This window comes from Panthera uncia (genome assembly GCF_023721935.1).
Source record: "Panthera uncia isolate 11264 chromosome B2 unlocalized genomic scaffold, Puncia_PCG_1.0 HiC_scaffold_24, whole genome shotgun sequence".
Classification (NCBI taxonomy): domain Eukaryota; kingdom Metazoa; phylum Chordata; class Mammalia; order Carnivora; family Felidae; genus Panthera; species Panthera uncia.
In genome coordinates, this window is record NW_026057580.1 from 98,068,330 (window position 1) to 98,093,602 (window position 25,273).

At 43.1% G+C, this 25,273-nt stretch overlaps 2 protein-coding genes across 11 annotated transcripts in view; one reads left to right on the forward strand and one right to left on the reverse strand.

Annotated features, from left to right (window-relative positions):
- The window catches only part of ZC2HC1B (zinc finger C2HC-type containing 1B), a 42,088-nt gene extending 24,503 nt beyond the window's left edge, over window positions 1-17,585 (forward strand). For 2 of the 4 annotated variants that reach the window (XM_049653023.1, XM_049653021.1), the window contains 2 exons: window positions 6,421-6,560; window positions 10,058-16,816. In XM_049653023.1, coding sequence (XP_049508980.1) covers window positions 6,421-6,560; window positions 10,058-10,285 — 368 coding nt within the window. In that variant the 3' untranslated portion in view covers window positions 10,286-16,816. The other 2 variants (XM_049653022.1, XM_049653024.1) reach the window with 2 other exon arrangements.
- A 2,201-nt stretch (window positions 17,586-19,786) lies between these two features.
- Window positions 19,787-25,273, reverse strand: part of PLAGL1 (PLAG1 like zinc finger 1) — an 84,865-nt gene continuing 79,378 nt past the window's right edge. For 4 of the 7 annotated variants that reach the window (XM_049653011.1, XM_049653010.1, XM_049653014.1 and 1 more), the window contains one exon: window positions 19,787-22,148. In XM_049653011.1, the coding sequence (XP_049508968.1) occupies window positions 20,903-22,148 (1,246 nt within the window). In that variant the 3' untranslated portion in view covers window positions 19,787-20,902. Of the gene's footprint in view, window positions 22,149-23,554; window positions 23,683-25,273 lie in introns of all 7 variants that reach the window. The other 3 variants (XM_049653015.1, XM_049653017.1, XM_049653016.1) reach the window with 2 other exon arrangements.

Consider the following 25,273-nt stretch of genomic DNA (forward strand, 5'->3'; position numbering starts at 1 on the left):
GTAAATGGTCTGTTCAGATTTTCTATATCTTCATGATTCAGTCTTGGAAGATTTCATGCTTCTAGAAATTTATCCATTTCTTCTAAGTTGTCCAGTTTGTTGGCATATAATTTTCAATAGTAGTTCCTTATAATTCTTTGTATCTTTATATTGTTGGTTGTACCTTCTCCTCTTTCATTTCTAATTTTATTTGAGTTCTCCTTTTTCCTTGATGAGTCTGACTAAAAGTTTGTTCATTTTGTTTATCTCTTCAAAGAATCATCTTTTATTTTCATTGATGTTCTCTATTGCTTTTTTAGTCCTAATTTCATTTATTTCTGCTCTGACTTTTATTATTTCCTTCTATTAACTTGGGCTTTGTTTGTTCTTTCTGTAGTTCCTTTAGGTGTAAGGTTAGATAGCTTATTTGATATTTTTCTTCTTGAGCTAAGCTATATTGCTGTAAACTTCCTTCTTAGAGCTGCTTTTGCTGCCTCTCAAAGATTTTGAAACATTGTGTTTTCAAATTCATTTGTTTCAGGGTGTGTTTTGATTTCCTTTTTGATTTCTTTGTTGATCCATTGGTTGTTTAGTAGTAGCATGTTGTTGTAGATGTAACTGATTTAACTACTTTTGTGTTTTAACTTTCATACTAGCTTTATAAGTGATTGACCTTTACTATATGTTTGCTTTTACCAGTGAAACTGTTTTTTTCATAATTTTCTTACTTTCTTACTTATGGCCTTTTATTTTACACTTAAGCCCTTTTAACATTTCTTGTAAGGCCAATTTAGTGGTGATGAACTCTAACTTTTGTTTGGGAAACTCTTTATCCGTCCTTTAATTCTGAATGATAACCTTGCCAGGTAGAGTATTCTTGGTTATAGGTTTTTTTTCCTTTCAGCCCTTTGAATATAGATCATGCCACCCCTTTTTAGCTTTCAAAGTTTCTGCAGAATAACTTTAATGACTAAATGACTTTAGTTTTAGCAGAAACTAAAAAATCAGGAGATAGCCTTATGTGGAGGATTCCCTTGTATGTAACTAGTTGCTTTCCTGTTGCTGCTGTTAAGAATCTTCCTTTATCTGTGATTGTTGACATTTTAATTATTACTCATCTTGGTAGACTTCTTTGGGTTCATCTTATTTGGGACTCTGTGTGATTCCTGGACCTGGATGTCAGTTTTCATCCCAAGGTTAGGGAAGTTTCTTCAATATTATTGAAGAAATTATTCAAAATTATTTATTTCTTCAGTAAATTTTCTGCCCTTTTTTCTTGCTTTCCTCCTTCTGGGCCCCCCATGATACGAATGTTAAAATGCTTGATGTTGTCCCAGAAGTTCCTTAACCTATCCTCATTTTTTTTTTCTTTTGAGAGAGAGAGAGAGAGAAAGAAAGAGAGAGAGAGAGGCAGAGAGAAAGGGAGAGAGAGAATCTTATAGTCTTCACAACCAGCATGGGGCCTGACATGGGGCTCGATCTCATGACTGTGAGATCGTAACCTGAGCCAAAATCAAGAGTCAGATGCTTAACTGACTGAACCACCCAGGTGCCCCAACCTATCCTCATTTTTAAAAATTATTTTTTATTTTTGCTGTTCAGTTTGGGTGATTTCCACTACCATGTCTTCCAGATTGTTGATCCATTCTTCTGCATCCTCTAATCTATGTTGATTCCCTCTAGTGCATTTTTCATTTTGTTATTCTATTCTCTGATTGGTTCTTACATTTTCTTTGTCTTTGTTGAAGTTATCATTGACTTCATCCACTCTTCTCTCAAGACCAGTGAGCATCCTTGTTAACATCACTTTGAACTTTTTATCAGGGAGATTGCTCATCTCCATTTTGTTTAGTTGTGTGTGTTTTTGAGATTTTGTCTGTTTTTTTATTTTTTGTTGTTTGGCATATATTCTCTGTCTTTTTTTTCTTATTCTCTCTGTTTGTTTCTATGTATTTGGTAGGTCACTTATGTTTCCTGGTCTTGAAGGAAGGTAGATGTCTTGTGTAGAAGGCCTATAGGACCCAATAGTGCAATCCGCCCTGGTCACCAGAACCAGGAGCTCCAGGAGTGTGCTCTCTGTGGGCTGCTTGTGCCCTCTCGTTGTGACTGGGCCGTAACTGCTGTGAGTGCACTGCTGGGCGAGGCTGGCCCTTGGCATAGCTGGCCGAGCAGCTTGGCTGCAGCTGCTGTGGGCGTGCTGGTGGGTGGGATTAGCTCCCAGCGCAGCTGGCTAAGAGGCCTGGCCACAACTGTTGTGGGCGTGCTGGTGTGCCAGAAAATAATCTTAATAATTGCTTCACTTTTGCTGGGTGCTAATGAAAATATAGCTTAAAATAATGTGAAAGTAGAAAGATCTATGGCTGTGATTTTGATAATACTTTGGCAACAAGCCTTATATAACAAAAAAAATCTTTTATGAGCAGTATTTCCTGTTAATAGCAGAAGCTACAGGGTTGATGGCTACTTTATAGTTCTTTAGTCAAATAAACGAAACTATGTCAGCTGTCCTGCTGTGTGGATTTCTCTAATTTCCACATTGGATTTAAAATGTGGGGATTATTGTTTCCTTAAAATAAATAATTCTCTTTGTAAGGTCTCATCCCGTGTACAGTTTATTTTTCTGCCCTCATGTTCTTATGCTAAAACATAGCTTTATAATTAAATTCTTCCCTGTGCCCTTAGTATAATTTTATGCACCAAACAAAACGATTATCTGAAATAGCACATTTTTCATTACTATTCCATTAGACTATGTGAGGATTTTATATTAGTCCATATATTCTCAGTCTTAAATACTAGAAAACATATACAGTTATAACCGGGGTTATATATAATGCGGCCTAGTATGCATGAGTTTGCAGATCATTTCCTTGTTTTCTCAGCATGATTCCTGATTTCATGACTCAGTTTTTGTGACATGCGTATATTTATTGTAATTCTTCCCAACTTAAGTAAATGTGCTAATCATTCAACTTTCCAGGATGCTGTGATTCTTTATAGGAACAATGATAGAGAATATTTGCCGTTGAGATTTTCAGTGAGGCCTGGGACATTTAGTGCCCATTTCACAGGCTTCATAGACATGGACACTCAACACAATGCTTACATTTTAAAAATGATGCTTGCTGAATGTTTTTGAGATCTGGCCACCTTTCCCATAGTCGTCCTAAGAACCCATCTGTAGTCAGACTTTAAAGATCATTACTTTGGAAATAACTAGCACATAGTGACTTTTATGACACCATTATTTTTTTTTAATTTTTTTAAATGTTTATTTATTTTTGAGACAGAGAGAGACAGAGCATGAACGGGGGAGGGTCAGAGAGAGAGGGAGACACAGAATCTGAAGCAGGCTCCAGGCTCTGAGCTGTCAGCCCAGCGCGGGCTCGAACTCACAAACCGCGAGATCGTGACCTGAGCCAAAGTCGGACGCTTAACCTACTAAGCCACCCAGGCACCCCACGACACCATTATTGATAGAGGAAGAGGGGACTCAGATTGAGATGACGGTGGACCATGTAAACCAGTCATGCTCTGTTCAGATTATTGTTGCAAAACTATTTTTTTCCATTCTCAGAGTATTTGAAGTTTTCTTTGTCTGCCCCTTTATTATTATTTTAATGTTTGTTTATTTTTGAGAGAGAGAGAGAGAGAGACAGAGCACAAGTGGGGAAGCGGCAGAGAGAGAGAGAGACACAGAATCTGCAGCAGGCTCCAGGCTCTGAGCTGTTAGCACAGAGCCCGATGTGGGTCTCGAACTCAGGAGCCGTGAGATCATGACCTGAGTGGAAGTTGGGTGCTTAATCAGCTGAGCCACCCAAGCCACCCCTTCCTCTGCCCCTTTAAGTCTTGGCTTCCTGTCCCTCCTCTGGGACCCTGGAGGACCCAGTGCTTCCTTAGAAGCTTACATCATGAGTGGCACTTGTCTACTTCTTTGCCTAGCCTTCTAGTTTTCTCTGAGATTTTTGTTGGCAGGGAAATACACCTCAGCTTTTTGTGTCCCTGATGGCATACAGCACCACACAGAAGGGTGGCAGTGAATCAATGAACGAACAAGTGGGAGTGAAGAAGCCATCCAGTCACTGCCATAATCACTGTCTTTGCACAAACTGAGTAGGGTTTGTGGTAGCAGCATTTCTGATCAAAGCCTTGACTCTCAGCTGGTAAAACTCAAGAAACCACCAAAGCAAGAGAAGAGTTCTAGGTTTGCTTTCTCCATCACCACCATGAATTCTGCACAATAATGCACTTTCAATTTTACTTTTATAAGCAGTTTCATTCCTGTTTGGTAGTTGGAAACGCAAGCTTGCTGGGCCTGTTTCCTTATAGTAATAGGATGTTCCACCTGCCCACTGTACTGAGCCCTAGTGTGACTTATCTGAGTTAACTTTCACAACAGCCTGATGAAATAGGTGCTGTGTAGGGACTGGGGAAATCGAAGTTTAAGGGATATTGAGTAACTTGCCGATGTTCTCGCATGTAGCAGGTGAAGAGCTCAGGTTCAAAACCAGTCAGGCAGGCTGCAGGGCCTTCATCATTTCCCAATGCTGCCCTATTTTATTTTGTTCAAGGGAAAAACCTTCACCACTGTGGGAAAACTTTGTTTCTGCAGAGTCGTTGTGCCCCCAACTATAAACCAGTGCCGGGCACGTAATAGGTGTTCAATACAGATTGAATTGATGATTACATACTGCCTTCTAGGATGTGAAATAAAAGGTTAGGCTAAGTGCTCATCTGTTATATTCCAATTTCTTATATATGCCAATTATTACATTTTACTAGTATTCATTCTAGGAAATGATTTGTTCAAACAAAACTCTCCCAAATTGTTTTAAAAGATGCCTTCAAAAAGACTCTTAATCTTGAAGACATCACTGCTTCAAATAGTCATGCACCCGTGTAGATGTGGATGTGGGTGACTATATAAGGTCGGTGCTGTCTCAGATCTTTCCTGGCGGGGGGGGGGGGGGGGGGGAGGGGAATGTTACTCTCTTCTAGTGCTGCTATCCACTTTGTCATCCCTTACCGGTGCCTAAAACAAAACAAAAAGAAAATCTCACACTCCCGCTTACTTCAGAGGGGTGGGCTCCAAAATGGCTTTGCTGTTGGGGCGCCTGGGTGGCGCAGTCGGTTGGGCGTCCAACTTCAGCCAGGTCACGATCTCGCGGTCCCTGAGTTCGAGCCCCGCGTCAGGCTCTGGGCTGATGGCTCACAGCCTGGAGCCTGTTTCCGATTCTGTGTCTCCCTCTCTCTGCCCCTCCCCCGTTCATGCTCTGTCTCTCTCTGTCCCCAAAATAAATAAATGTTGAAAAAAAAAAAAATGACTTTGCTGTGAGCGTCTCCTCATTCTACAAAGGCCGTGGTTCTGGCACATCCCATTTCGCTCACTGATTAGTCATTACAAACAAGGGCCAAACGGAGAGAGAGCAGTGGGCAGCAGCACAGAGGGTCCTGGTGCCCACAGAGCTGCCTGGGAGGTTCTGACCCTGAAGCTTTCCTACCACTCCTCCTGCTTTCCCCTTTCTCCTTTTTGAACCCCACCTTTTTCTTTTTCCTTTACCTCCTTCCTGAACTTATTATTTGCCTCCTTATTTAGGAGTTGAGTAAAAAAAAAAAAAAAAAAAAAAAAAAAATCAACCACTGCAGAAGTCGTGTGTTTTTCTGCCAGCGACACTGACTTCAAATCCCACCCCCCAAACCCACAAATTTGAAACACCTTCCTCCTTTTATAAAGAGCAAGAGGAGCTCCATAACCTCTCTGGTGACCTTCGTCCCACCCAGTACCACAGCCTGGGCTTTTCATCTTCTGTGTCCTTCACCGTCATCAGTACCAACCGTCTGTGATCCCAGGACTGTTTCCTTTACATAAGGATTCACTGAATATCTCATTTAATTGAGAAGTGCCTAAATATAATGAGTCTATTGTCTAAGAAAATACCACATATGGGGCGCCTGGGTGGCTCAGTCGGTTAAGCGTCCGACTTCGGCTCAGGTCATGATCTCGCAGTCCGTGAGTTCGAGCCCCACGTCAGGCTCTGTGCTGACCGCTCAGAGCCTGGAGCCTGTTTCAGATTCTGTGCCTCCCTCTCTCTGACCCTCCCCCGTTCATGCTCTGTCTTTCTCTGTCTCAAAAATAAATAAACGTTAAAAAAAATTTTTTTTTAAATAAAAAAAAAAGAAAATACCACATAAACATTTTAAAGAGACACATTTAATTGAAATAAATGTATAGAGGAGAAAGATGTCTCCCCCTGCTCTGTCCTTTATTTCCGCCCTTGCACACCTTTCCCTCCGGCATAACGCTGTCTCAAACCATAGTCTGAGACTTTTGCTCTTTTATGTTGTAGCAGAGGTCATATCTCATTTATTTCATTTCATATAGCCCATTCCAGAGTTGTTTTTGAAACATTGATTGCCTTTTGTTGTTATCTTTGCATTTAGATTATATTCAGTGCCCATACTGTATGAGGAGGTTTAATGAAACTGCAGCCAGTCGGCATATTAATTTCTGCAAGGATCAGTCTTCTCGCCGAGTCTTTGATCCAGCCCAGACAGCAGCCAAAATGGCATCCAGGGTGCAGGTAACTATTTCTCCCCAGGTGTTGGCTCTGTGCCCTTGCGTGCTCGGGGTGAGCAGGTAGGGTTTGCTAGGGAACCTAAATTACCCATCCCCAGAAGTATAAGGATCAAGGTCGCTACTCACTGTCATTCATCCTCATGGAAGTTGGCTTCTTTTGAGGCATGCTTTCTAGCTAGCAGCACCTTTGGATATTATAGAAAAAAATATTTCTACAGTGTTTGAAGCTTCTCAGGATGAAGCCTTGAATATATAAGTAGTGTTTCTGTAGTGTTACGGTAAAACCCTGTGCATGTATGCAACAGTGACTATCAGCCTTAGCCATCCAGAAAAGCACTGCGAACCTGAGGCGGGGCTGGCCGAGTGGGCAAGCTGTCGTAAGGAAGACCTGTTCTGTAGGTCGTGTGTGTTGTTCTCTGATAGAGGAGGGGTCTGCAGCCTTTTCTTTAAAGCCATAGAATCAGCAAGGTAAAGTAAATGAATGGAAACAGGCTGTTACAAATAGGTCCGGGTAAGTAAATGGACGGGCTGATCCGGAAGACAACAGACTTAAGAAAACAGAACTGAGGTCCGGCAAACAGCTTCACACACATCAGCGGCCCCAGGGATATAACTTACGATATACTATGGAGACTGTTAGTCTCATAACATGACTCCGATGCCAAGGAAAGATTAAACTGGTCTGAATACTTGAAGGTATGAAACATTGAGAAAGATTTCCACAAAATCCAGTATGTAACAGGGGGTGGGAGCTTGTCCCACAGTAGCATATCCCGCGGACTCTGGACTCTGAGCTCTGGCTCCGTATACACTGGACAGTTACTGAGTGTCTACTCTGTCCCAGACACTGTGCTAGGTGCTGATTGATCAGCATTTGTAATTCAACAGAGGTGGAGGAGGGCTTGGAAACGAGGCAGTCGGGAGCTGTGGGATTTGACCTGTGCAGGAGCGCTATGGAGGAAGAGGCCAGTGTGATCCATGGGAGCCTTCAAAGAAGAGCAGCATTTCTCCTTGAATATCAGATGGGTTCACCAGCCTGACGTGGGGGTTGGAGAGGATATTACACACAAAATGTCCAGTTTGTGGCCTGAGGAGTGTCTGTGTGCGAGGGGGAAGGGGCAGGTGAGGGGGCATCAGATCCAGAAGGGCTTCCACTCGAGTCAGTTCAGAGAGGAGGAACAGAGGAAGTGGCGAGATGCCCTCAAATCTGAGGACCTCACACAGGAACTGGAAAGTCCCCCCTGAACCCAGGAAGTCGTCCTCTCCACTTTCTCAACTTGTCCCTTCTTCCTGGCATGCTTCTGCTAGCTCCCCTCTCTGCAGATCGCCTTTCTTAGCTCTCCCGTCTGGTTGTGACCTGCCTCCTGTGTCATTCTGTGGGCAGTGTCGACGGGTTGAATAGTGCAGACTGGAGTGACACAATTGGTGTTTTAGAAGGATCACCTTTGCCGCTAGTGGTCAGATGGATTGGCCACGGTTAGGAGTCCCAGCAACAGATAAAGAATGCGGGCCCAGAGAAAGAGGACTAACGGGTTGTATGCAGAGGAAGAATTTGAGAATGGGGGGTCTGAGACGCCGATTGGATATGGGCTAGAAGAGGATCGGGGTTGACAAGGATTTTAGCTTCGGAGCCTGAGAAGTTAGTATACTATACATCTAGATAAAGAAACACAGGAAGCAGGAGATAGATGTGTTGGTGGAGCAGGCAGGGTGGTTATGATAAATATAGCTGTAGAGATTCAATCTTTATACCTGCAATAGCATGGGAGCAGTGCGATGTGGAAGGAACCCAGATTCTGCAATCACTAGTTAGGGTTTGACTTTCAATTCTTTAATTTATTATCCGTAGGTAAACTTAGACAAATTCTTTGAGACTCACTGTAATCTGTACCTTGCCACATTGTTGCGAGGATTATAGACACCATAAGCAAAGTGGCTTGCACACACGTCTCCTCTGCCTTTCCTCTTTCCGTGCTGCCCCACCCTCCTCCTCCTCTCTGGCCATCCTCTCTTGTCAGTGGGACGGGCACCACAATCTGGGGGGTATATGATGCTTTGGGCTTGAATTCAACTGAGTTGGAAAAGTTTTCTTTCTTAAAATTTCTTTTTTTTTTTTTAATTTTTTAAAAAGTTTATTCATTTATTTTTGAGAGTGTGAGAGACAGTGAGCGCTAGTGGGGGAGGGGCAGAGAGAGAGAGAGCAAGAGAATCCCAAGCAGGCTGTCAGCACAGAGTCCGGCGTGGGGCTTGAACCCACGAACAGTGAGATCATGACCTGAGCCGGGACCAAGAGTCGGATGGATCCTCAAACCGACCGAGCCCCCGGGGCGCCCCGGAAAAGTTTTCTAAGTAAAACTCTACCTATACCTTCTAAAGCAGGGAAGGGCGCATTACATTTCTTCGAAATGTTCTAACCAGTTCACGAAGTTCGTCACATTAGTGGGGCCAAAGGGAGCCCAGGGAAGCAGCAAACGGAAGTGCTTTTTATTCCTGAAGAAGGCCAGCTGGCCGTCCTGAGTGTAACCAGTGACTTGGCCCCGTTCCTCTCCTTGTTTTCCAGAACTAAGTGGTGATTGGGAGCGCAGAAGAAAAATTAGCTGCTTTCTGAGGAAACTCCCCGTAGAGTGTATCTGAACAGCAGCCCTTGTTTGTCTTCTGCCAGCTTCGCCACTCAGGGGCCGGGCTAATAGTGAGGCCCATTCAGAGTGGAGCAAGACGGGAGGGGTCGTCTTACTTCTGAAGGGCTGTTCACAGCACAGCTGAAATGTGTTTCTATTTTAAACATAATCAACTTTAAAAATGTGTTATAGCCTTCACCAAAAGAGACCAGTACGGGCCTCTGGAAATAGCTGTCTTTGTCTGCATGGGGATGAGCTGCCTGCTGTAGCCCCGAGGCCCTCCTTGCCCACGTGAGAACTCTCACTTGGAGTAGCAGGTTATCTTTATGCAGTAGTTGCCATGGAGATGTTGGGACCGGTAGCTAGGTAGGAAGCCCCCGAAGGACCTTCGGGTCCTTATTCTGTATTAATGTAACTGTTCAGCTACCGCTGCGCGGCAGGGAGGGGCGTGGCGTGGAGATGATGGAATTCTGTGTTTAAAACATATGCTGCCTGCCAACGTCTGTTTTTCTTCTCCGTTCGTGGATTTAAAAACAAAATCATCCTCAAGTAAAAGGAACGACTAAAATGTTCCATAACTGTCCTTATTGACATTAAGTGATTTCTTATGTCTCCATACAATGAATTTTACAGGATTAACGTATCACCACTCCCCTCAGGGGTTGATTATGGAGCGCAAGTGCCAAAACCCAGACGTGACTCTGAGAACCAGCAGGAGGACAGGCGAACGAGGGTACAGGGTGTGCGTGTGTCCCCTCCCCGTGGGTGCAGCATGTCCTGGAGCTGACCCCCATCTGCTACTGGTTAAGTGGCAACAGCTTTACCTCCTGAGTGCTACCTGAGGTTACAGACTTGTTCCCCGTCTCTCTTGCTCTTCCTGTAGGCTAGGGCTCAGATGAGTCCAAAAAAAGAGCCAACTGTAACCAGTGCCGTGAGAGTGTTGCTGCAGAACAGGGCCCTGGGATCCCCGACTGTGGTCCCAGCTAGGCCAGGTGAGTCGGAGCGAGCGAGTCGGCTATCGGACGAGGGACCAGGGGGGAACCACCGTTGGCTTTGGGATTTGTTGGCGGTTGGCGAAAGCTGTGACATACAGTGTTGCTTTTGGGTGTAAAGACACGTGGTTTTGAGGTTAACACTTATTTGCCAAGAAGGAGCGTTTCCCAATTTATCGGGATTTGATAACTCTGTTGATATACAGAGTCAGATACGATTACAACAGGACGGTCTAGAGCCATCCTTCTCTGGTCTTGTGAAATTGAAAAGAGGTTAAGAATGGGATATAAAAGTGTGTCAGGTATGGTGTGGAAAATAAGAGAAGAAAACGGAAGAGCCAAGACATGGCAACAAGCTAAGTGTCTGCTGCTGGATGAAGAGTTAAAGACGTTGCATATAGACATGATGGAATGTTATGTAGCCATAGAAAAGAAGGAAATTCTGCCTTCTGTGACAACACGGATGGACATTAAGATCATTATCCTAAGTGAGATAGTTCAGACAGAGAAAGATAAATACCGTGTGATCACACTTACATATGGAATCTAAAAGAAGTTGAACTCATAAGAACAGGAAGTAGAATGGTGATTGTCCTAGGTGAAGGTGGGGTTGGGGAAATGATGGTCAAAGGGTACAGACTCCCAGCTGTAAGTGCCAGGGATCTAATGTAGGGAATGGGGACTTTTGTTAAAAATATTGTGTTATATACTTGAAACTTGCTAAGAGAGTAGATCTTAAATATCCTCACCACACACACCCACCAAAAGTAACTATGTGAGGTGATGGACGTGTAAACATTTTTTGTGGTAGTTATTTTGCAAGATATATGTGTATCAAACCATCCTGTTGTGCACCTTAAACCTTCACAATGTTCTAATCAATTATATCTCAATAAAGCTGGGAAAGAAAAAAAAGGGAAATTTTCCTTGCTAGAACTAAACAATTTCTTCCAAGTAGCAGAAAGGCATAACCACCATTAAAGCACTTCCTATGTGCTAGAACCATTTCATTTTATCCTAATAATCTCCCAAATGTTTTAATCTGTGGAAAGGGAAAGAGGCTCGGAGAGGAGAAGTTATTTGTTCAAGGCACACGACTGGTAAACCTACACGTGTTTCCCCTCTGCACTGAGCTGCCTTAATAAATGTGGCATTCTTCTTATGATCAACATTATGCTATGAAGGCAATGTGAATTCACTCATGACCATATTGTTGCCTCTGATCAGAAGTCATATTTTGAAGAAGTTCTCAGAATCAGACTAGGAACTGCCAGTCTCAAAGCTTATAAAGTCACCACACCAGAAAGCTTTTGTAGTTTTGAAATTCCTCATGAGTTGTTTATCATGGGCTAAAAATGGAATGGGACATTTGAAAAAGATTCCCTACAGGCCTGTAAGCCCAATCCATTCATTTTTTTCCTGATCTGTGAAAACTTAACAATGGGGTTTTAGTTTTCACTTAGAGAAAAATAAATTCAAACTGTACATGTGTTTATTTGGTAAAACGTGCTATTTTTCTAAATTATAGATTAGTGTCCTTCAGGAGAGACAAATTCTTTCTATTATAGTTTCTTTCCTTATTTTTTCCAAAGATTATATTGCCTCCCTTCCAGTGAAAAGCCCTCTTTTAAGTTTGAGCTTGAACCTTACTTGCCAGGAGGGAATATTTCTAAATTCATCATGATTAAAGAACTCTGACAATGTGCAAAGTCCGGTCTGAGTACAGCAGTGGAGATAGGGCCTTCATTCCTTGGTCTAGTAAATTTGCAAAACGATTGGGAATGGTTCGAGAAGACAGTGTGTCAGGATGAAACAGTGTTGAAAATAAAGGAAGAGGTTTTTTTGGCTTAGGCTAAGTAATTTCTTCAAAGTAGCAGCAAGGCGTAAGTGAAAAAGTCCTAAACTACAGCTCAGAAGTCTCATGTCACAGTATGTGACACATCCCATGATGTGTCTTGGGATGTGATATGTCCCAGCACTTGACATTAGGCAGAATGTTATAGACACCATTCTAATATATCAGAAAATAGATTAATAGCCAGTAGGTCTAAGCAAAATAGTATTATGTTTGCTCTTGACGAGTTATGGTGGTTTATGACCACTGTGATGTTGCTAAGTAAAAGGACATTTTTTAACATGGCTCACACTGGGTTCTATACCACCACCACCTCTGTGTTGTTCTTTAAAAAAAATTTTTTTTAATGTTTATTTATTTTTGAGAGAGAGTATGAGTGGGGGAAGGGCAGAGAGAGAGGGAGACACAGAATCCAAAGCAGGCTCCAGGCTCTGAGCTGTCATCACAGGGCCCGACACGGGGCTCGAACTCACAAACTGAGATCGTGAGCTGAGCTGAAGTCGGACACTTAACTGACGGAGTCCCCCAGGCGCCCCTGTGTTGTTCTAGGCGGTAACAGGCCTGCACACTCCTGACCCAGGGCTCTTGTTGCTCCTTTGGCTGAAGACCAAAACAGTCCCCCACTGACCTGCACTGCTCACTCCCTTCAGGTGTTTATTGAGTGTCGTCTTCAGAGTGACCCCCCCCCCCCGCCAAACCTCTGTGTTTAATCTTAAACCCTCCATAATTCCCTGTGTAGTCTTTTTAAAAACTTTTTTAGTGTCTATTTATTTATTTTGAAAGAGAGCATGCATGCTGTAGCAGGGGAGGGGCAGAGAGAGAGAGAAGAGAGAGAGAGAGAGTGAATCCCAAGCAGGTTCCGTGCTGCCAGCGCAGAGCCTGACATGGGGCTCGAACTCACAAACCATGAGATCGTGACCTAGGCCAAAACCAAGAGTCAGATGCTTAACCTACTGAGCCACCCATGTGCTCTCCCCCTTTGTAGTTTATTAATATAGCATTTATTACCATTTAATAGTCTATATATATTTTTCTCCCACCACCAAAAAGGAATTTAAGTTTCAAGAAGGCTAGGATCTGTCTCCTTTGTCTATTTTTAATTCTACTGCTGTATCTCTACCTGTTGGAACTGTTTAGAGCACATATGAGATATTTGAGAAACACTTTTTTGAATGAAATATATGGGAGAAAAGTAGATATCTTGATTCTGTAATTTCCCACTTAAATTATTGGCATGTGAATTAGAATTGTCATGTTAATTAGCTTTAAGAGGTAGTTTTTGTTTTGGTGTGCCTGGGTGGCTCAGTCGGTAGAGCGTCCGATGGGCTCAGGTTATGATCTCACAGTTTGTGAGTTCGAGCCCCCATCAGGCTCTGTGCTGACCGCTTGCTTAGAGCCTGGAGCCTGCTTCGGATTCTGTGTCTCCTTCTCTTTCTGCCCCTTCCCTGCTCATGCTCTGTCTCTTTCTGTTTCTCAAAGATAAATAAATGTTAAAAAAAAAAAAAAGAGGTAGCTTTTGTTTTATTTCAGGTTTAAGATGCTTTTAAATTTTAATTTCTTGGAGTGCCTGGGTGGCTTAGTCGGTTAAGCCTCTGACTCCTCATTTCAGCTTAGGTCGTGATCTCTCAGCTTGTGAGATCGAGCCCCGTGTTGGGCTCTGTGCTGATGGCCTGGACACTGCTTGGGATTCTCGCTGTCGCTCTCTTTCTCCCCTACCCCATGTGCACAGGCACTCTCTCTCAAAATAAGCATTTTAAAAAAAATTGAATTCCTTGTCTTTTCCTGTAGTGTCACCTGCTTACCTTTAAATATAAAGTCTGCGGTTGGTATGCCTTTAAATTAGTTAACATTTCATTTGGAGTCATTCTGGGGAGAAAGCATGCTGAACATATAAGAAGTATATTCATCTCAGGGGAGATGAATTCTTAAAAATGTTTAAGGCTTAGAGAAAAACATTGCCTTTCACTAATATAAAGAGGCTCTGATATGAATCAGATTTGCATCTTACTGTCCGTTGTTTCTGTTCAGCTCAGTCTCAGTGTATTTGAGAATAGGAGGATCTTTTAAAAAATTGTGGTTGCTGGGCTTTGCTATTTCTAGATTGATAATCAGTAGTTTAGGCCACTTGGTGTCACTCGCCTTCCACATAAATCCTATTATTGTCTTTCATCTAGCTGGCGGTTAACTCTCTAAAACTCTGGCTTTCATTCTTAACCTCTCTTGAGTAAAAGAAACATGTAGTACCTTCCAGGTACAGCATTTTGTTCTAAATTCAGTCAGGGGAGATACGTGTGCAAAAGTCACAATCTTATGAGAAGATAAACATGTGCGGGAAGATCTCTGATTCAAGAAAGCATGTGATGTGCGAAGTTGACACAGCAGCTGCCGTGGATGTTCAGAGGATTCATTCATTGAACATATTATTATGCATGGTAATTTCTTATGCCCATAGATTCTTCAAAGCCTAAGAGAAGAGGCAGTTAAAAATTATGTCAAGTATTTAACAATTAGAAGCGAAAGTCCTAAGGGAATACAAGAAAATCATCTTTGCTCAGGAGGCTTTATGGAGGACGTGTCAGCCTGAGAGAGAGGAAGCTTCATGGGGGTGGAGGCATTCGGGATGAGCTTTCAGGGTGAGCTAGATTTTGACCAGTGGAGAAAAACTGAAGATGGAACAAACAAAGATAAGAAAAGGAAAATGCAGAAGACATACTTTGGAAACAAATGGCCCAAAGCATAGCAACGAGTTGGGGTGTGAGCAGAAAATCAAGTTAGAACGGAAGGCTGGCCCTGGAGCAAGGAGGGTCATAAATGCTCAGTGAGGCACCCAGACTGGATGTGATAAACGCAGACGCTGATGTTGCCTCCTCCGTCACTGGTGGCTGCGTAAGTTAGGCAATCACGATGGCCTGGGATTTCTCATTTCGAGCTATTTTGTTTGCAGAAAATTCTTTTGAGGGAGCATTTTTTAAAAAGTATCACGTAGGAAATTAATGCTTAGTGTAGGAAATACTGGAAAATGGAGAAAAAGAAGAAAATAAAAGACACTCATAATTCCATATCCTGACATGACCACTGTTAACACCGATACCGTTTTCCATTTTCCTCTACTTACATTTTCTTTTTTTTTTCCCTTTTATCAAAGTTTGGGATCATAGCCCCTCTACTCATCCTGACTTTTTTTCACTAACACATTTTGAAGATTTCCCTATGGCAAAAAGAGTTTTGTCTTCGAGCACTGTATCACAGATTACTTATGTAGCTCTTTTCCTGGTAGTGAGCAGCTAGGTTGTATCCACTTTTTTGCTGTGCTAAGTAATTCCCTTCTTCATGGATGATGGCTGACGTCGAGCAGTCTTCTGAGCACATCATGTATCAACTCGTTCACACCTCACAGTAATACGGCGCACACGTAATTGTCCTGTTCCTGGTTTACAGGTGAGGGAAGCACAGAAAGCCTAAGGAACTGGCTCAAGCCACTTCATCGAAAGGGGTAGAGCCGACCAGACCTTTGTCTGCTTTGGGAAAACTGGGTCAAAAATGAAAACATTAAGGAGATAGGCATTGATAACATTGTAGTCATTACCTGTAATACTTATGTATGGAAATTGTTGTGGAAAAAGATATATAGGTCTTTTACTCACACGAAGATTCTGATGTTCAGTTGCAAAGTGAGTTTATAGCCTAGTTAGCAAATATACAACCGGTGGCTATTTGCTCGAGGGTTTGGGTGTAAAAGGGACCGAGTTTCTGAGAAGGTACTGCTGAGCGAAGCTTCTCCAGGACTTTCATACAGAGCAACTAAGATCACTGCGTCAATACAGTTCTGGGCGCTAGACCTATATTGTGTCATGTATTCACTGAATCAATCGTATTGCACGACTTTGTTGGGGTGGGCTCTGCTTTTATTTTTGGATCCAGCGGATTTGATGAAGGTAAGCATCTTCCCTGCACTGGCATCCCCTCCTTACTAATTTAATTATGTAGCAGATGTAACGAGTATCAAAGGGTCAGTTGCCGCGTCTTTGGAAGACCTAAAACTCGTAGGACTTTCAGTAAAAGGAACACTGAAAACTCTTTCTACTCCCATGTCTTTTGATTAGTTTGATTCACGATGTCCTTGGGTTGTTTGGTAACTCCCCCTTCATAAAACGCGAGTGGAAAGGAGGCCTCTAGGACAGAAGGGGATTGTTCCATTTTACAAAACAAAACAAAAAAAAGATTTATCTGAGACTCCTGTCCCATACCATGCAGTACAAAACAGACCATGGTATGGCAGGCTTGTATCTACAAACTCCTCCACCCTGATACCTAATAATGCTGCTGGGCACAAAGGAAAAGAATCCTGTTTGTGGAATGAGTCCATCGCTATGAAAATAAGCCCTGGGAGGAAAGGCATCTCATGCTTCCATAAGGCTTATCAAACCCTTTCTGGAATGAGAGCAGGCAAAGAACTGTGAAGACACGATACACTCAGGGAACATTTCGAAAGCCAGGACAGCAGTGGGGAGAGTTGGATTGTAGGAGTGGTGGCCCGCCTGAGGTGCTGGTCCCAGAGGGCCCAACCGCGAGAAAGGGAAGCGCCAGGGGCAGAGGTAGAGAAGGTGCCTGGGACTGTCCCTGTTTCCCTTATTATTTGGCCCGAGATAGAGACTGATTATTTGTCTATAGCTACAAAACAAAACAGAACAAAACAAAAAGGAAGAAGAGACTCCTGAATCCAATGTGAGGATTTCATAATCATTCCTTTTTTTTTCTTGCTAATGTTTGCTTTTACATAATAACAAATCTGTTTATGTCTGCAAAGGATTAGCAGTGGACCCTGCTTCTGGAGCAAAACTCAGACAAGGATTTACTAAATCTTCTAAAAAAGATTAACTCCTAGAGGCCAGGTAAGGAAAAAAAAGAAAAATTAACCTCTAATCCAGGTGTTGCTAATCATTTAATGTGGAAGATCCTGTTACCGAGCCTTTAAGAGAATGAATCCATAGCAGGCAAACCAAAGAGAAATTTGGGTAAACCCTCCCTTGGACTAACAAAATATATGCTCTTGAAACATACTCTTTTGTTAAACATATAGTTTGAAAATGATATTCAGCTTCTGACTGGTAAACCACAGGAAAGGGGAATGAGCCCTCATTTTGACCTGGAAGGCTACAGCCCTGTCCCTTCTTCCACACACATTTCCCCCCAAAAGGCCATTTCCCTGAGATTGATACCGAATCGGACTGCTATGGAGACTTTTTTTTTTTTATATTGTGATTTTTGTTGTTAAAATTGTAATGAGGCCTATATTATTTAACATTCTCAATGTGGAAACAATGAAGTTCTAAAGTAGATGCCTTTTTTTGTTTTCAGACGGTCTCCCCTTATCAGCCTGCGTGGCTGTGTACCCAGGAATGCCACGTAAGGGGGGGGAAGGCAGACAGCTGTTCCATAAGCCCACGATTCTTCTTGAGACATCATGTAGAACAAGTAAAAACCAGATTCAGATTTTCTTCTTCTTTACTCCCTTTAAAATTTTCAAAACAATATCATTAAACAACATATCAGCCTGCGTGAAAGTGGTTGAAGTTTTGGTGGGTTTTTTTGGACATTTAATAGGTTTTTAAAGAAATGTTACTTTGGTGTTAGAACTTTTTGGTGAAACAGTCTTTGGAGTTCTACTTACTGGCATTATTTGCTTACTAGGAGAATCGGTTTTTTATCCAGCTTCAGTCTATATAATGTGAAATCCCATTTTTGGTATTTTCTTCTGATAAACTTTAGTAAATATCCTAAGTTTCCATCTGTATACCACGAAGAATTGTCCCACACCAGTGCACACAATTTCGGGGGAAACGCTGCAGTGGAGGAACAAGATACAAGAACCTTCCCGTCCTGTGGGAAGGATGCTCTTAAGAGGTCTCAGGCTGTTTCTCATGGCCAGGTCAGAAGTCACCTGCTCAGTTTGCCTCCGGTTTCTATGGCTCTGTGGGGAGGTGGTGTCTCAAGTCTTCCTTCTCCTTGCCGTCCTCTGGGTGAATACACTCTTTTTGTAAAGTCTTTTGTACTCCTGCTTTTTCATGTAAGAATTTTTATTTAAAAAAATTGTTTTAATGTTTTATTCATCTTTTGGAGACAGAGCGAGACAGAGTGCAAGTAGGGGAGAGACATAGACAAAATCTGAAGCAGGCTCCAGGCGCTGAGCTGTGAGCACAGCTGACACGAACCGTGAGATCATGACCTGAGCTGAAGTCAGACGCTGAACTGACCAAGCCACCCAGGTGCCCCAAGGATTATTTTTAATTAAAGCTTTTATTTATTTTGAGTGGGGGAGGGGCAGAGGAGGGAGAGAGAGAATCCCAAGCAGGTTCCTCGCTGACAGCATGGAGCCCTGTGCAGGACTCAGACTCACGAACTGTGAGATCATGACCTGAGCCAAAACCAAAGTCGGACGCTTAACCCCCAAAACCACCCAGGCACTCCTATTTTTTTCTTGAACTCAGGGAATTTAAATTAGGAATTAGCCCATTTTTCCTAGATTTATTTTTATGTTTTAAATGCTTATTTTTGAGACAGAGCATGAGCAGGGGAAGGGCAGAGAGAAGGACACAGAATCCAAAGCAGGCACCAGGCTCTGAGCTGTCAGCACAGAACCCAACTTGGGGCTTGAAACCACGAACTGTGACATCATGACCTGAGCCGAGGCCGGACACTTAGCTGATTGAGCCACCCAGGCACCCCTCCTGTCTAAATTTAAATAGAATCCCAAGCTACTCCCACTCGTAGTATAGCCAAGTACACCACCTGAACTCTTTTGATCTGTATTTTGGGACCAAATGCTATGTTCTGTGCTCAGGTGTATCAGGTATGTGTTCTGGATTGGACTGAAGACTACAAAGCCATGTAAAAGTATTTGTGGAAGGTTCCGTAAGTGGATCTTGGGAGATTTTGCTAAGGTGAACCAGTACTCTCCTCATGCTCTGGCAGATTGCCTTCTCTCAGGTAAGAGTGGATATAGGAATGGAGATAGGCCTCCCACTGGAGTCCTACTGAAGAGAGCAACTTTACCCCTTTTTCTCATTTCCTACCCACAGCTTAAACTGTACTTTAAGGGTCCACCATGTTGGTTCCCCATACTGCAGCCAAGCCCTGGGTCACTTGGTGCCCTCTGTGTTCATCAGCATCACCATTAAGGGCTACGGGCCAGGGTCTCTCACATTGGCTAACAGGCTTCTTTGATGGACAAAGGTTCTCACGGCTTCCTTTTCTCGGCCCACCCCCCAACCCCATCCTAATCAGAGGCAAAGCAGAAATAGGCTTTTCAGATTCAAGGGGTCCTAATACTTTCTGAAGAAATCCCAGCAAGGAATAGGCAAATTTCTAATCTGTACTAGAAATTAATGGTAAGGACCATTGTAAAACTGGAACATGGTCGTCCAGGATAGACTACACTTCAGTAGCTAGTACTCTGACATCCGCATCAGAAATAAATTACATAGTATTATGGCAGAATTCAAAATGTTTTATCAGTAATTTTTAGAAATAAAGTCACAGTGGTGGGAACTTAACTGAAGCATTGAAGCTTCCACCTTAAATCCTAATTTACTCCAAAAAAGGTAGTTTCTAACAGATGCTGAATAGAAGTCACAATAGTAGTTTCTGTGGGGGGAATAATGGCCAGGAGGGGGCATGAGGGAGCCAGCTAGGGAGCTGGAAATGTTTTATATCCCAATCTGGACGGTTACGCGCGTGTAGTTTGTAAAAAATCAGTCAAGTCAAGTCTGCAGGATTTGTAGTTTATTATATGTAAGATATATCTTCATATAGAAAGCCTCTAAACACAAAAGACAAAGGAGCTTTAAAAAAAAAAAAAAAAGGTTAGGTTTTATATTCTTAAACTCATTAGATACCAAATTCAAGACATAGATTATAGTTACATTGCAAATGTTATCCTTTTGAAAAAAACTAATATTGACTTAAATGATGAATTTAAATGCATTTATTGGTGATTAAAAATAATACTTAAGCAGAGTAGTATTTTAAGCCAGACAGAGCAAAGAAAATTCTTGTTTAATATATATATATATATTTTAAAATTCCAGTAATATTTTCTTAAATTCCTGTTAAAAATATAATCAATATTAAAGTCAGCAAAATGCTTTCTTTTGACTGACGCCTGGATTATTTTACCACTTAACCTGGTTACACAGTGATTTTTTTTTTTTTTCTGTCAGATGTAACTGACAACCAGTTTAGTCTTTTAAGATACATGAAGTGATAACTCACATTGTAGCATCTTGTGGAAAATATTCAAACTACATTTAAAATGCTTTTTTAAAATGGAGACGTCTATTCCACAAGAAATTGTTTCTGTAAAACTACAGGTTGGCTATGGCAATAGTAACTAAACTACATCCAACCCTGAAGGTAGAAAAATCCCTGAAAAGAAATACACAGCCTAGTTATAATATGCAATATAAAGGTTATTTTGTATTTTAAAAATTCTCCCATTTTGGAGAAAGCCAAACCTTCCCATAGTTCCCTTTACTAGGCAGTGCCACATAAAATTAGTTAACATTATTATGATCATGGCTTACGATTAAATTCAATTTGACAAACACCTATATATAGCAGCCCTCGTTTGGATGTCGGTTCTGACAATATTTGCAGTTCCATTAAAGAATACTTGCTTATCAAATTTGGTACAAAGCATGAACACTCAGGACAATTGGCACGATACATGCAGTTCGAGAACTCTCTTATCTCAAGCCAGTCATCACTGAATTAGCCGCATTTCCAGTCCCGCTTTCCGAATCTCTCCTTGTAGCATAACTGATGCTTACATGCTCCTTAAAACACATCTTCCAGAATAAGAAAAGGACGCTTTAAAAACCAGTCATCTGAATGCATGATGGAAATGAGGCAGGATAGCAGAGCCGGTGCCAGCTGGGAAAACATGGGGGATGGGGGGGAGGGGGAGCTGGCCCAGGCTCATAGTGCTCATGGCTAGTGAGGGATCTTGTTGCTGCTGCCCCAGACAGCTTAACCTGTGCGGCAGAGACTCCCCAGGCCCCAGGGTGAGAGTGCCATTCCCAAAGGCGTTTTGGGTAGCAGGAGGGGGCAGCTGCCAGAAGCCCAACAGGGGGGAAATGTCCAAAGAGGCAGGTATCGTTAGGTTCACAGCATCTGCAGGTAGCTCCTTGGGCAGGCTCACTTTACCAGCGCTTCCCTTAGCCGGATCGAAACCTGGGTTGAGCTTGTGAGGTGACTGAGGCTCTTGCAGAGGCAAGTCCTCAAGCAAATTGATATTGCAAAATCCTTTAGTATCTGCCTTGAGGGGCAGGCTTGCAAGTGGGGAGTATGAGGTAGAACTGGTGTTGTACTTGTGATTCTGGAGGGGCGCGGGAGGGGAGCTGGGAGAGGTTACGGGGTGGAGGGGGGCCAGGGGCTCCGGCAGCGCCTGTACCGGCTGGGAGGCCGGATCCGAGGGGTTGTGGGCGTGGCCGTGTACCTCGGCGGGCAGGCCGCTGGCGAGCCCGTTCTGCGCGTGCGCGGGAGCCCCCAGAGGGAAGGGAGACAGCGGGGCGGCCTTCAGCTGAAACTGGGGAGAGATGGAGTGGAAGGTGCTCAGAAGGTCTCCAGACTGCAGACTCTCTTTCATCAGCTCCTGCGAGTGTGTCTTCTTGGTATGTCGCGTGAGGTGGTCTTTGCGCCCAAATCTCTGGGCACAAAACTGGCACAGGAAGTCCTTGCAGCCTGTGTGGACCACCAGGTGGCGCCGCACGTCCTTCCGGGTGTAGAAGCATCTCTCACAGTGGTCGCACTGGTGCTTCTTCTCCTTGGTGCCGCTGGGGGGCTTTTCTTCCGCGTGGGCTTTGAGGTGGTCCAGCAGCACCTCGGTGCTCCCTAGCTCCAGGGCGCAGACCCCGCAGGTGAGGTCGCCACTGCTGGCCGCGTGGAGGGCCAGGTGCCTCTTGTAGCCCAGCATGGTGTTGTACTTCTTCCCACACTCCTCACACCCAAAGGCCATTTTGTTGGGGTCATGCGTTTGGAGGTGGTTTTTTAGGTGGTCTTTCCGGTTGAACGTCTTCTCACAGTGAGCACACTGGTGAGATTTCTGGGGCGAATGGGTAGCCATGTGCCTAGGAACAGAAGGAAAAAAACATTGAGTCCATTCTGAAATTTCAACAGTCAAAGGTGTAGGAAAAATATTAAAATGTTAATAGTTTTCTCTAGGTGCAGGCATAAGAAATTATTTTCGTTAAAAAAAAATAACTTTTCCATGACTTTCCAGATTCTACAAATATATACTCTGTGATTAAAAAAAAAAAAAAAAAAAAGGCACCACTAAAGGCATCATACAATTTTCATACCTGTAAAAAAATATTCTTTGAGAACCTATTTTCCTCACATAGGCAAAGATTTCTAAGCAAGTACAAATATTTAAAAATATGTCATTTTCAGGAAGGGGTTCAATGGATGTTCTACACTCTCTGGAAATTACTCAATTTTCAAAAGTGACCCAATTAACCTTCTACACAGAACCCCGTGCGCCCCCTCACACCCTCTTCCCAGATTTTAGGTTTTTATCCTATGTACAATTCCTGCTTGGTTTTCATTAATTGAGGCAAAAAGGTCAGGCCGTAGAAATAACACGAAAAGTCTATCCTTGACCTCAGAGAGTGTTCAGTTGGACCCAAAACCCAGAACGCCACCCCACCACCTGTGCTGTGAGCCTGAGCCTCATGCTCAAGTCTTGGCCCCCCGTTTAAGATTTTCTATCAGCTGTCATCTCAGAGGTGTGCAGCCCCTGTCTCCAGAGGCTCGAACGACAACATGTGTGAAGCAGCCTAGGTTGTACTTCAAGCCACAAGCTGCAATTAAGGATGCTGTTCTGGAAGTACAACTAACATACAGGACCTGGCGTTTCACAGGATACACTCAGTTATTAAAATGAACCTTTTTAAAGTTTTAAGGATGACAAACAGGATTTCCTCATCGAGGTTGTTTTGTTTTTTAAAACCAACAGAGTTTAGGGGTAGATTCTCGTGATGTATATACTGTATGTTAGCCAACTTGACAATAAATTATATTTAAAAAACAATAATAAAAATTAAAAAACCAACAGAGTTTAGATCTCAGGAGCTCAGTGGAACTACAACAAATGGAATTGTGATGGTTTTCCAAAATGGATTTGTGCTTTACAAATATAATACAGGTATTTTGATGTTTCAGACCGACTAAGAGGACTATGGCTTGTCCCTAAAGCTCAAAGGAAAACTTTTTTTTTTTTTTTTAACATTTTTTTATTTTGAGAGAGAGCGTGAGCAGAGAGAGAGAGAGCGTGAGCAGAGAGAGAGAATCCCAAGCAAGCTCCACGCAGGCTTGAACTCACAAACCATGAGAGCATGAGCTGAGCTGAAATCAAAGAGTCGGATGCTCCACCGACTGAGCCACCCAGGCGCGCCCCTCAAAGGAAAACGTTGAACTGTTGTAGAAGCTTAGTCCTTCTAGAAAAAGCCCTTTTGAATTTTGCCAATGAAATTACCAGTGACCTTCACGAAGCAGGCTGAGGGTGTCTCAGTGGGATCTTGAAGAACTGGAGACGGGCTGCACGCCTCTGAGATGCAATTGAACTTGTGGCTTTGGGTACAAAAGAATTTCTAACAACTCATTCTGTAAAAAAAGAATTTCTTTAAAGACCATATGTTGAAGTCAAAAGTATACTCATCATACCTTTCACCCAACCTCCTAACCTACATTGTCCACTCCTGATCCTTTTCTAGAATTGGTAAGGGGTCTATAGTAAATGCTGTTGGGAAGCCAGTTCAAAAACATAAAGATGATTTGAGTCTCATTGTCATTTTCTTTTTTTTTTTTTAATTTTTTTTTTTTTAATGTTTATTTATTTTTGAGACAGAGAGAGACAGAGCATGAATGGGGGAGGGCCAGAGAGAGAGGGAGACACAGAATCTGAAGCAGGCTCCAGGCTCTGAACTGCCAGCACAGAGCCTGATGCGGGGCTCGAACTCACGGACCGTGAGATCGTGACCTGAGCCGAAGTCGGACGCTTAACCGACTGAGCCACCCAGGCGCCCCTCATTGTCATTTTCTTAAAAATAAAGCAAAACCTTAGGTCACCTCCCTTTCTCCTTTAAAAACAAAAAGCCAACTAAGTGCAGGGGATAGAAGGAAAAGGAAGTTCCTTCTGCCCCTTCCCTCCAGGACACCAGAGCTCAGCATACACAGGGATACGTATAATGGTACAGACAGTTGTGGAGAGACAGGAGCCAGTGCGACAGGCACCTGGGACATGCAGAAGGTGTGTCCCCAAGTTCTGCATGTATTGAAACAGACTGCAGAAAGGGTTTTGCAAGCCAAGTTATACAAGGCTTATACCCCATTCTTACACAAGATATCCACAGACACATCATCAGCAATAGATGTGAGGGGGAACTGTTTGCAAACTTGGCATTTAAACAGTTTTCAATGTGGCCTAGTACTAGTGAACAGGACCCCCTGAGCTCTGCCCTGGCTCTTCTTTCTTGCCTCTCTCCCTTTTATTCTTTGTGGAGGACTTTGATCGGATTAGATTTGTCACCCATGGGTAGGTCAGTGCCGAGTTAACGACTCTGGACTGTCCTACTCCTGACTACCTGTGAGAAAGGCACAGGTTGACAAAACCCTACTTGAGCAACAATCCCACTTTTCACATTTTACCAGCTGCCATTCCTCTGAATTTTTTGACTCTTTCCTTTGCCTGGTATCCAGCCCTTCCCCTTTTAATTGATCCCTTACTCACTCATGCAATAGTCCCAATCTAGAACACGATCATCTTATAGCTGAAATTACTTCAACGAGTGGTTTCCTTCCCTCAACTTCTCGTCTTGCCTCACAGTCCACGACACCATCAGTTTCAGTCTGTGCTACAGGCAGCACCAAGTGTAACTGCTTACAGTAAGACTTCCCACCAGCAATTCTGACCGGCCTTGCCGAATCCTCTTTTCTTCTTGCCTTTTGCTGTTTCCACCTGCTTCCCCGTTTGCTGTACTGGGACCCACGTTCTCTTTTCTACTTAAGCAAGTTCTTTTCTCCAATCTCTGCTTCTAAAACAGAGCTTATGTTGAAGCTGTGGGAAATGGGATGGAATGCTACCCCCACCGTAAAAACGAAAACCACAAAACCTAAAGCGTCCCCTCCTCTTGCCACTCTTTACTCTCCTTCAGGCCAGAGAGGTGTGAGGTGCGGGGGGGGGGGGGGGGGGGGG